The sequence below is a fragment of the Rhodnius prolixus genome, unplaced genomic scaffold (assembly GCF_049639745.1).
Source record: "Rhodnius prolixus isolate KJV_2025 unplaced genomic scaffold, Rpr scaffold_5, whole genome shotgun sequence".
Lineage (NCBI taxonomy): Eukaryota > Metazoa > Arthropoda > Insecta > Hemiptera > Reduviidae > Rhodnius > Rhodnius prolixus.
The window spans coordinates 14,835,400-14,848,792 of record NW_027411624.1 but is presented as its reverse complement, the minus strand read 5'-3'; the positions used below and the strand labels follow the sequence as shown (position 1 = coordinate 14,848,792).

The following is a 13,393-nucleotide window of genomic DNA, read 5'->3' as shown; positions in this document are numbered from 1 at the left end:
CCAGTCATTGCGAGCGATCTACGATCGACCAAAACTGGCCTCGCGATCGACTTGTTGCCCACCCCTGGTATAAATGATAACGCTACTGTCATATCATCTTCTACATTTTTAATATATAATTTTTATTGTATGCATTTCTCAAAATTTGGCGGCACACTTCAAAACTTTCGCGGCACGCAAAAGTGCCGCGGCGCAATGGTTGAGAATCACTGAAGTACACAAATGCAAGAGCAAATTTTTGCCTGAATAGAATTTAAATAAGTTTAGCACAAATTTTATGATTAAAAATAGTTATTTATTTAACAAGTGTGGAAAGTAGTACTTTTCCTCACGCGGGGCAGGGTTTGCACGCACGAGCGAGCGAAGCGATGCGAGTGCAAGTGCAAATTGCCGAGTGTGAGGAAAATACTTTACACTAGAGTTAAATATTATATTTTTTCTGCAACCATTTATTAACTAATAAAATTAAAAATTTCATTTTTACAGTCTACAAAAAGTAATTTATTTATTATAAACTTTTATTGTTATATTACAATTATTTACATTACTTACGTATTTACATTACTTATTACATTTTCTGCTGTTTCTTTTATTGATGGAGGAGTGTTTTCTAAACAGGCATCACTAGAATCCATTTTAAATTTCTATAAGGTAACACTATAACCTTTTTAACTGTTATAATTAAAAATATCTAATTATTTATTAAAGTATTATTTTTATTTCTATATTCCTTTCAATTTTTATTTTATTTTTTAATATTCGTTTTTTAATTATTTAAATAAAATAAATTTAAATAAGCTTATTAGAGTTTTACAGAAAATATTTATGTTAATAACAAAACTTCTTGTATCAAGGAAGCACAATAAAGTTTTTCCACTCACTTGTGCGGAAAGTGACACTAATGGGAATTTCCCCCCACTAGTGTGGGAAGTTGGGCATTACACAGCTGATTTTAATTGAGTAATGAGAACTTCCCTACATGGTTGCAGAAAAAAGTATTTCAATGTGTTCTATTTCCAAATTGTAGACAAATTTTGTTGCAATAATATTTGTTAGAGTGTTAGTGTATTTACTGCATTATATAAATTATTATATTTTTCACAAAAAATGTAGCTCAAGGAGTCATTCTACTTCAATATATTAAAGTAAATCTTGAAAAATTTTACGATAAGATGAAAACCTCAAATCTTAAATTTCTAAAAAGTTGTTGCTTACCCAGAAAAACTAAAGTCAGATTTAAGATCAGCACACTCGAATTAAGTAAGAACAAATGTTTTTGTGGATGAAACCAAAATTTTGTTTTCCCCAGTGCAATTTAAACAGGTGACATTAACTGACCTGATAAGTACATATTTGCATAACCGGGCGTGAAAAAACAAATCTGGTACTTGATAATACTTAAAATCTATGGCGCAAAATTGTTATAAAATATTTTATCTTTAAACAAATAAAAAAAAGGGTCTAATTTCTTATTTTATTTTGTACAGGCTTTAAAAAAAAGTAACCCTTTAAGAACCGACCTTCAAGCAGTAATTGTACTGCCCAGTTTAATAGGCTTAGTTTTATGACCCTTAATGTCAATTTAGAACAAGCCAAGGGATACCCAGTTTATTTACTTCTTTTGTTACGGCCTTAACAAGTAAATTGTTATTTGTTTGCCTCTAACATCGCTTCGTTAATTTTGTTAAATCAATTTTCAATTACTCTATTCTATTAAAATAATTATTTCCGCATATTTGGCTAGTTACAACAATAACAGTTAAGTAGTAGTTAATATCAGTATTTTAGGTCTCAAACAACATGACGAAGATTAATTCGCGTTTGTCAGTAAAAGTAATGAACAAAGTAGGCAATCTCTGAGTAAAACTGATGATTCTAGATATTATTGTTTGTCCGGCAGAACGAGCATGTTCAGACTGTTTTTAATTTTCCTTTATTTTTATGAAAGATTGATCTTTCAGTTTGGTGTAGAGATTTTGACTTTCATTTACAATGATTTTTGTCTTTAAATTCGAAAAACATGTCTTTATCGCATAGTCTTCGCATCTGTAAATAATTATGATTAATAAGTAAGTTATTCTAAAAGTGAAACATAACAATTCGATTGTTATTCTATTAACCTGCTTATACTATACTTACACTACAGAAACTTAATAGAACTGAGGCATTCCTAATTTATACCCTGATTTGATTAAATCACCATTTTAATTCCGTGAGCAGTCTATTACCTGGACCATTTCAATGGACTTCACCCGTAATGGAACTTCAGTTCAGTTCAATGAACTTCGTGCAGTTTCTTGAATGAAATTGTGAATTGTTAAAACATGGTTTGTTGGAGTTGTCTCGCTTCTGTCTTTATAAACTCATCATTCACTGAAACTCTTATCTTTCTGAATTGCACATTTTCTACTCTGGTCCAAGAGTGATAACTTGATCTCACTCTTCTGAATAGAAACAGTGGCCTCATTCTCGTTAAGTACTCGTACGAAAATCGTGCTTTACATTACCAGCTACCTACATTTCCATGCCGTATGGTACTTTTTCTTATATTCTTTTACTTTCCTATGTGTTTATTACGTAAAGTTTTTTTTTCTTTTTTATTTTTGGCGCATCAACAGCTGAGGTTATTAGCGCTCGGAGCTTTTTCCAGTGCACTGCCGGCCTCCGGACAGTGTTCTCTCGTTACAGACAACACTGTCCATCACCGGATAGTGAGCTGTAAGAAGCTCCTAGGAAGAGAAAATCTAAGGGTCAGCTGCTGGATTCGAACCCGGGACCTCCGCGTGGGAGTCCAGTATGCTAACCACATAGCTAATCCCTCCCCTAATAAAGTATTATTATTATTATTATTATTATTATTATTATTTTTACCAGCTACGAACTTTTACGAGGATTTAATTGTCCTATTTATAGATTGATTCTGTAATTTACATAATGTTTAATGCTATTACATCGTTCAATGTTTTTTGTCTTTAGAGTAACATATTTAGAGCGCTGTTCAAAGCAGTTTCCTACAGAATTCTGGCACCTTAAATCATTACTTGTCTTTTAAGTATTTTAAATGTGTATGTGGGCACCAAGCGAGGCGTTATGACTACAAAGAGCCAAGCATGAAGTAGCAACACACTAGTTCTGTAGGAAGAAGAAGATGGTTGTTGTAGAAGGAAGGCCTTGCCAGGGAGTAAACGTGGCATGTGAATAGTGAGTTCATTTGAACTCACAACTTCTTTTGTTGAAAACTCGTATTTTATGTGTGTGTCTGTAAGTTTATTTGGGAAGCATATGTTGGGATGTAGAATGTGTATAGAATGTCGACTTCATAAAAGTTGAATGTGCTACGAACAGGACTTTCTTTGTGGTGCTTCTAACCTCCCGTCACAGATGGGAAAGGAGAGATTGTTGAACCATTACTTGGAAGAATCTTTTCTAGATAAGATTACAGCCTGAGGAAGTACCTAGAAGTAATCCTTTTGTAATTTGAACAACAATCCAGGCTTCCACCTACATTCGAAGACCTAGTGACAAGTAAGGCGCGTTACCATCTAAGGACGCCTTGCTTAGTGCAAAGCTGGACAGTTTTCTTGATATAATACAGAAATACGATCTAAATGAAAACGTCAAGTGAAACATAAAAACAAATTTAAAACCACGGAAAGGACAGAACATCTCAGCTCTTCTCCCCTCACAAAATTTATTACAAATAATTGAGCTCGAATTTATTGTAACTACCATATAATTTATATTAATTCAATGTACCTATTTTTAGAATTACAAGAAAATAAAGTGAATGATAAAAGACTGTGGTGATTGAAAAAATATTTAAGATGTTATTTCTTTTTACAAAATGTTTTTTTCTGAGGGTTAGGGTGGGACAAAGTTTTTATATTAACGAGTAAATGGAGAAAGAAGGAAATAACAGATGTTACGCAGGAAGTGAAGATGGTGAAGTCTTCAAAATAAAAGAGGTTGTACAACAAGATTAATTTAATTCAATCTTTCCATGCTGATTGAATTGCTACTGAGCTCGAGGTTTGAGTGGAAGAATAGATAAATTAATTTCACATTAAAAAACGATCCGTTCTGGTACCTACCTCACCATCACTGTTTTAAATTATTGTACCAACTGTTTTAAGACGTATTTAGTCAATGATAATAACAATAATAACAATAATCGATTTGCATCAACTATATGTGGATTTCAGAATGGCATATGATTCCGTATCTCGTACTGGACTAATTAGAGGTATGAAACTACTAGGGGTCCCATTTAAGATTATCAGGCTTGTGCGCATGACTCTAAATCAAACATCAGCAAAAGTGGTTATCCAGGGAGAAGTGTCGACAAAATTCGGAGTGAACGTGGGTTTAAGACAAGGAGACCCGGTGTCTCCGGTGTTATTTAATCTGGTACTAGAGATGGCATTAAGAAGAGTTACCAGCAACCCAGCACCTGGATCCATCTATAACCGGATGACACAGCACTTGGCGTATGCTGATGACGTGGTAATAATCGCGAGATCAGTTACAGAGCTAAAGAAAGAATTCTTGGAACTGGAGGAGGGTACGGCTATGTGTGGACTGCGGGTCCATGAAGAAAAAACTAAGTATATGGTGACCACAAGAAATGAAAGAAGGCTCTGCGACCTCGAGGTCGGGCAACACCGTTTCGAAGGAGTGGGGGCTTTCAAGTATCTTGGAACTACCCTCACATCCAAGAATGAGGTAGGCCAGGACATTAGGAGCAGACTGACGGCAGGAAACAAGTGCCTGGGTGCTCTGAAAAGAACGCTCCGGAAAAAAGATGTTTCCAGGAAGGCCAAGATCACCATATACAAAACAGTGATTAGACCTGTAGTGATGTACGGGTCGGAGACTTGGACCCTGACAGTGGCAGAGGAAGCCAGATTGGACTGTTGGGAGAGGAAAGTGCTACGATGCCTATTCGGCCCAGTGAGCGAAGACGGGGTTTTCCGGATTCGGAAAAACACGGAGCTATACCAACTGTTCGGAGAGGACACCTTGGTTTCATGTGTAAAATTGAGAAGGCTCCAGTGGTTGGGTCACCTGCACCGGATGGAGAAGGAGAGATGGCCCCGCAAAATATATGAGGGACATCCTGGAGGGAGAAGGCCAAGGGGTCGCCCGAGGCTGCGCTGGCTGCAGGATGTGGAGGCAGACCTCCAAAGACTCCGTATTGGGCAGTGGAGGAGGAAAGTCGGGGATCGTTCCGAGTGGAGAGATTTGTTGATGGAGGCCAAGGCCCTTAATGGGCTGTAGCGCCAATGATTAGATTAGATTAGAATAACAATAATAAAAATATAAGTTCACTGAAAGAAGCTCCGAACGCTAATGACCTAAAAAGAAATAACATCTCGCCATACCAATTGCATTGCTCACTGTTAACACCGGTGTAGATGAGCTCCATGCAGATAAGCTCAAGGAATGATTTTTCTTAAAGAAGTGATGATACTATTCCAAAAGTAAGATTGGATGAACTTATCTTTAAAGGGGTACCAATTTATGAACATTAATGGACTTATTTATTGAAGACAAATACTCGCTCTGCAATAATGATTAAAAAAAACAAAACTACAACCTTGAATAAAACAACTGATTCGAAGTAAACAAACTACCTGAAGTAGAAACTAAGATACCATAGATTCCCCAATACCCTAAACTCACATTCAAATCCTTTAGAAACGTTGCGTCTCATCTCCAATAATCCGTGACAACCCTCCTAGACGGCCAGTTTATTTGCTTTTTTTATTCGTAGTACTAAACTGAGTAGTTTTCTCATCGATTAACTCCACTTTTTGAGATACGTATCATAAATTTAAGTGTCAAATCACTTTGTTCAGACATTGCTTTTTATATTTACAATAAATTTCCCAAATAATAAAGATTAACACCATTAAACGGCAAACATTTTGTTTTGCCACTGAATAATAAATAATTTTTTTCAAAAGCCATTTTAATGAACTCCCGTGCTGTAATGTAAATTTTTGCTATAATTCTTTTGAAATTCAGTAGCTGCCGCTCTGGGCCGGATTTAGATGAAAAGAGGCCCTAGGCTATTCCACTTAAGAGGCCCTTTCACCTCCCATTTTTAACTTTGTAAATTACATGAGAGATAATAAAATATGTCAAAATATCAATATGTTAAATAAAACATGTTATTGGTACTAACCTTTATAAAAAAATGTGGCATGGATACAAAAATTAAAAAAAAGTTAGAGCTTTGTAGCATAAGGCACGTCCAATATTTGCCATAGCAATCAGTGAACGTATGAACTATACTTTGATGCAATTTAGTATATTACAAACGAATAGATCCAATGAGCCGAACGCGTTGATCTTAACCAATACATTTTTATGTTTGTTTATTAGTCATGTGCGTAGAATTTCTCCTTATTTTCGGTTCAGAGTTTTAGTGTTCACCGTTTTTAGAATAGTGTAATTTTAATTTAGCTAACAATTTGAATGTAGGGCCCTCTTGATCTTGAAGGCCCTAGGCTGAAGCCTAGTTAGCCTATAGGAAAATCCGGCCCTGCTGCCGCTGAATGATAACGGTAAATTTATATTATTAACAGAATTATTAAAAAAAAACAATGTACAATATTTCATCGCATTTCTCCACTTTGTGTTTTTTGTGATATTAATCAAGTTGTACCCTGAACGGCTCGTATACGTTATAGGAATAACGTACAGGAGTACAATATTTACTTGTGGCACTGTGGTGCGTTGTAAATTATCTTTTTCTGCAACCATGTAGGGAAGTTCTCATTACTCAATTAAAATCAGCTGTGTAATGCCCAACTTCCCACACTAGTGGGGGGGAAATTCCCATTAGTGTCACTTTCTGCACAAGTGAGTGGAAAAACTTTATTGTGCTTCCTTGATATAAGAAGTTTTGTTATTAACATAAATATTTTCTGTAAAACTCTAATAAGCTTATTTAAATTTATTTTATTTAAATAATTAAAAAACGAATATTAAAAAATAAAATAAAAATTGAAAGGAATATAGAAATAAAAATAATAATAATAATAATAATAATAATAATAATAATAATATTTATTTTACATATGAAATATTTACAAATTACAAAATGAAAATATTGTACGGCTTGGAAAATCCGTCAGCCGGAGTCGATGTTACGATAATGATAAAGAAAGGAAAAGGAAAAACAAATAAACCAAATAATAATAATAGCAATAATAAACAAAAAATATGACCGACCTAGAAATAAAAATAAAACGAAATAACCAATATATAAAAGAATTATAAATTAATAATTAAACTCCTGAACCAGCTGATAACGATAAGACCAGGCATGGCGAGCATATTTAATAAGAGGTTGACAATTTCGCGTTCCATTTAGGAAAGAAATCAATTGTTCTCTCGTAAGTACTGAACGTCCGAGATAGAGTCTCCGGATCTCAGAAAGAATTGAGCAGTCACCAAGAAAGTGAACCACGTCCTCAATGCACCTTGAATTACACAGAGAACAAAGTTCAATCTCCCTAGGCAGCCATGGCGTATGATTCAGGTAGACAAGCTCACATCTTAACTTAAAAATCCAGCGGAGTTCAGTTAGAGTTAGACCCAAGGAGTTATCTTCATTCAAGTGACAAAGGCTAAATGAGTGGTCAAGTTCTCTGTATAAAAGGAAGCGGGACGAAAGAGAGACGCGGTCCAGAAACCCCCGACGATGAGCTGCTTTCATCTTAATCAACAGGGAGGCTAATTGATCCTTCCACGCAGGTATATTTTCCACAAAGGCCACAAAATCGCAGGAATACTTCTGAGCCAAGTCTATCCAATGTCGAAACCAGAAAATCTTTTTATTGATAATCTCCAACGCCAAGATTCTCGGTAAGCGGCACTGTGGGAGATCTAAGACTCTTAAAATATATTTAAAATGGAGTTTCAAAGTAAATACCTCCAACAGGTCCACAGCGGTCTCAATGTAAAGCATATAATTAGGCGAAGATGAAGGAAGTGCAAATAATTTTTTAATAAAAAATCTTTGGAGACTCTCTACAACATCATACCTTTGAAATCCCCAGACCTGGGCAGCATAACATACCACTGAACGACAGATGGAGTTAAAAACTTGGAATTTAAATGGAAGAGGTATAGTACCTTGCGAGAGATAGCCAGACCAGACGAGATTAAGGATTCTCTTCGAGGATGCCACCTTCTCTGCAAGATGGGTATTGAGCGAAAGACGAGGCGTCAGGGTTACACCCAGATATTTATATCTATTAACAATCTCCACTGGATGATTTTTGTAATACCATTTTTCTGATGCGGCCAGTCTGCCTCCCCTTCTGAAAATTAAAACCTTAGATTTATTAAGGTTGACACAGAGATTCCATAAGTCACAATAACTTGCTAGAATATTAATATTTCTCTGTAGACTCTTTGGGTTATCGGCAAGAAGGACCACATCGTCAGCATACATTAAAATTTTGATTGAAGTATTAGAAATATGAATGCCGCCCTCAAGTAACGCTGGGAGGTCATCCAGGAAGAGAGAAAAAAGTAAAGGACTCAGAAGGCAGCCCTGCCTTACTCCACTCTGCACTGAAAAGGGATCAGAAATCCCATCTTTGCCTCGGACAAAAGCAGTAGCATTTAAGTAAATGGATTTTTAGAAATAAAAATAATACTTTAATAAATAATTAGATATTTTTAATTATAACAGTTAAAAAGGTTATAGTGTTACCTTATAGAAATTTAAAATGGATTCTAGTGATGCCTGTTTAGAAAACACTCCTCCATCAATAAAAGAAACAGCAGAAAATGTAATAAGTAATGTAAATACGTAAGTAATGTAAATAATTGTAATATAACAATAAATGTTTATAATAAATAAATTACTTTTTGTAGACTAAAAATGAAATTTTTAATTTTATTAGTTAATAAATGGTTGCAGAAAAAATATAATATTTAACTATAGTGTAAAGAATTTTCCTCACACTCGGCAATTTGCACTTGCACTGGCCTCGCTTCGCTCGCTCGTGCGTGCAAACCCTGCCTCGCGTGAGGAAAAGTACTACTTTCCACACTTGTTAAATAAATAACTATTATGTGTACATTTTTTAAATATGATTTATTAGATTCTTTTTCATTCTGGTGAAGTTAGAAACTGCTGAAGCATCACATAAAAATCTTTCTTTTTTAAAAAAAGGTTTTGGATTTATTATTGATGTTTAATGTATATTTATTTGTTATTTTATTTAATTTCTGTATCACCGTTCTTGCAAACATTTAATAATAATTTTAAATGAATATCTTGAACTTATGAAATGTTATTTCTTCTTTACAAAATGTTTTTTCTATTGATCCTTTTACATAAAATCAGAATAGAGATTAATATAATTATTTAGAGCAAACCCAAACCAATTGCCACAATAAATCAGAGAAAGAAGGAGGTAGACATATGCGCCAATAGATAAAACAGAAAAACTTTAAGGTGTTTGACTTTGATTGACAATGTGAACACACATCAGCTAATCCAGCCTGACAACTCAGCAGCGAAAAACTTTACCAATGGTGGAAGTGAACTCGTTTTATGCTTCGTACACACCGCACGCTGACGCCATGTGTACACAATCTACTCTTTTTTTGTTCTTACTGATTGGCAGCCGATTTGTATTGCTCCATTTCTTACTAGGAACATCTTACCTCTTAATTCTCTGATCTCCTAATGTTTTCTTCTCTGTTTTGGTTATCTTTCGAAATTTTCCAATACTCCTTGAAAACAGGAGAATAGGGAATGATTTATGATGCCATCAAACTTAAGACTTTTCTTTTGCAACATTCTTGCAGCTTTTGTCAGTCTTTTAGAAAAGACTGGTTGTTGATAGGACTGGTCTTGTGTGATGAATCCAAGTAAAAAGTCGCAGGATGATAGAATTAATGAAAACCCTAAACCTAATTGTCCCATTGTATAATTTTTTGTTGATCTAAAATATGCAAGTGGAAAATACCTTTTAATTCTTCAAAGATTAATAGCGTAGCTGTAACCTACTGCTATTTTGAGCTGTACATTACAGCCGAGGAGTTTTACTGCTTTTGATAATGGCGGGCAAAACGAGAAGTATTATTACTCCCCTGTGGATGCACTTGCAGTTTTTAACTGCAGTTTTGTACTCAGTAGCAGTAGAAAGAATCGACTTCGTAGAAGTTTTTTTATTTTTAATTTAAAAAATTCTTTGCTTCATATCGGTTTGATGTCGACGACTATTAATCAAAAGAAAATGAAGAATACAAGCCATAGAAAGTAATAGGAAAATTTGACGGCATGCCTCTATTTGGTAGTACTGCTGCAGCTGATACATAATACTGTTTTTCGCGCATAATGTTAGAAAAATACGGAAAAATGGATTGTTATTTCTAATGCATTTGAATGATTCAAACAATGATTGTATTTCAGTTGCTTAAATATATTTAATCAATATCCACTTTTAGATCGTGTGCGACATATGGAGATGTCACATGAAGCTTTTCACTTTCTTTCTGTGGCTGTTGAAGCTTTGCTTTTAGCAGTTATGTAATGATGTTAAGTCACTGCAAAATACTTATATTTGAGAGGAAATAAATTGTCTTAGATGAGCTTTTGGAAGTACCATTAAGCTCTTTTGTAAACAAACTATAACAATAAATGTACAAATATTAATTTCAAAAAAACTACTCACTGCAATTAGTATACAGGTTGCAATGTTTCAGGGTCAAGTGTCCTAACTGAAAATATGAATTTAGGACCTCAAAACAAGAAAAAAATTCCCTATGAAGGTATGCCCGTTAACGCTTTGTTTATGAGATATTCACGTCTAAAGATTTTAGAACGAATGATAAATTGATTCTATAACTGCTAAAATCACCTTGTGTCTCTAACTGCACATACCAATATTGACATTTTACGGAATAATACCATCTGGTATTTGCACTGTGGACTTTCTAAATAATAACTCCTTCTCAATAACATTTATCAGTTTGACGCTTTTACAGAGTTTGCATCATTATGCATCGCATTTATTCTAACAGTGAATATGCCGATATGGTGTTTGTGGTATGGTTTTTGCAGTGCTGCCAGTTGTGAATATTCCGTGCGATTTCCGAATAAAAGATTACCATACAAGACTATCTTTAGGTCCACATGTCAACGTCTTAGAGAATCTGGCGCATTTACTTTAATACCACGTGCTGATGGAGCTCTTGCCCCTTAATGAAATGAAAGGAGTGCGACAATATTACTATATTTTGACGATAATCCGTCCGCCAGTGTACGAAGAGCTGCAGCTGAATTGCATACTACGCCGAGTAAGGAGAACTCTCTCTGAAGATGGACGTCACCCATAGCATTATCAACGGTACGACATTTATTACCTCAAACATTTTGTCAAAGAAATTTTTATGATTGGACTTTAAATCAAGTTGAACTTGAGCCATAATTTTCGCGTCATGTTCTCTGGACGGATGAAGCTACACTCACAAGAAATGTTCAACCAAAAAACTTATCATCTCATGCAATTCGTGAGTATCATTTTCAGCGTGAGTTTCAGTGATATTAGACAATATTTTAATTGATCCGCATTTCTTACCACCTAGGCTTAATGCGGTCACATTTCTGCAGTTTCTTAGTAATGATTATTACATTTTGATTGAAGTTGGTCCGCCTTAACTCAGAAGGAAAGTAGACTACCGGCAGTAGATTTACAGCTAGCCCTAGTCTTATGAAGCCTGTCTAGAATCACAGCGGGTGCATTTACAAAGAGTCGGTATTGAAAGCTAGGTAGTAGGTCAGACTTGACAGCGTGGATGCAGATGAAGATGGAAATGATATTGGGCAATTTACTCTCAGAGTGTTGTATTCATGAATATATGGTTACAGTTAAATTAAATTACAGTAAAATAAATTGAAAGCAGTTTGTTAAAATGAATTGCAAAAAATAGAAAACAAAAAAATTGACACGTACTTATTGTAGAACGAAAGATTGTGAGAAACGGAACAATGCCATCCAGATAACAATAGCTTTTCACACTAGAAAAGAAGAAGAGTTCTCGAGTGGTATTGGTGATGATAAACTCAACAGCTGGTAGGATGAATCCTTAGTCCTACATTTTTCATGTACGAGTATATATATATTTCCAAACAAGTGATAACAAGAGAAAGACTCATGTGGGTCTTCTTCTATTGTAAAAGAAAGGTTTACCCACTTGTATACCAGCGTTCAGAACCAGCGGACGCTGGAGAGGTTGATTATTATGGAAAAGGTTAGTACGAAGGTGTTATAACCTGACATTGATATTCCAGGCGTGCTAAGATCTTTCTTACCGCTTTATATTTTCTCACTTTATCCTCTATCTCACTCTCGAGTCAATATCTCTCCTTGTTATGAACCTCTCTGCCTTTCCTTGTCTGAGGAGAGTCGCTCTGTTCCTTTTGCAAGTATTACCTTGTTTTCAAGCCTTCATGTGATTTTCCTTTTTTTTATTTATTTCCTATTGGGCCTCTACCCGAACAGAAACATATTGAATAAAAAAATTTTCTCGAACCCATTTTGCTTATGCATAAAAATGGGCATTATTAAATTCTCATTCTTCTTACTTTTATTATTATTTTATTTTCTGTTAGAGTGATGGCGGTGGTGCCGCAGGGGAGTATACTTGGCTCCGTTCTCTACACAGTATACACATCAGACATACCTGTACAACCCTCTACACTACTCTGTACATATGCAGGCGACACAGCCATACTAGCTATAAGTACACATCCTACATCAGCTTCATACAAATTACAGACACACTTACATAAAATAGAATCCTGGGCCAAGAAGTGGCGGATTAAAATGAACTCACAGAAATGCCAGCACGCCCGTTTACTCTCCGGCGGGGCTCCTGTCCACCTGTCCTCTTCAACAGCAATCCTCTTCGTTATACAGATCTATCTGGTGCGCTACCTTGGGCTCTACATAGACAAGAGACTCACGTGGAACCCACACACTAGACTTAAAAGACAAGCAATGACAAAACGTGCGAAACTACTTTACAGACTTCTTGGACGACGCTCCCAAATTACCTATTGAACTCAAACGATTAATATACAGTACTATCCTCAAACCAATGTGGACTTACGGACTAGAGCTGTGGGGTTCAGCCAAACCTACAAACATACGGACTGTACAGACATTTCAATCAAAACTACTTCGACAGATAGCTGACGCTCCTTTCTACGTAACTAACCTCACTCTACACAACGACCTCAACATCCCTTTCGTACACCAATTAGCCAAGACTAAATATCAAAAATTCCATACTGCTCTCTCCACTTGCTCAAATCCTCTAGTACAGTTTCTCGCCTCCTCTGACATTCCTGACAATC

At 35.4% G+C, this 13,393-nt stretch overlaps 1 protein-coding gene across 8 annotated transcripts in view; it reads left to right on the top strand.

Annotated features, from left to right (window-relative positions):
* Positions 1 to 13,393, top strand: part of Nep3 (M13 family metallopeptidase neprilysin 3) — a 352,598-nt gene that overhangs the window by 287,238 nt on the left and 51,967 nt on the right. The window contains exon 1 of one of the 8 annotated variants that reach the window (XM_074135212.1): positions 10,783 to 10,803. The exons of the other annotated variants lie outside the window; for them this stretch is intronic. Coding sequence (XP_073991313.1) covers positions 10,798 to 10,803 — 6 coding nt within the window. The 5' untranslated portion in view covers positions 10,783 to 10,797. Of the gene's footprint in view, positions 1 to 10,782; positions 10,804 to 13,393 lie in introns of those variants that run through there. 8 annotated transcript variants of the gene reach the window in all.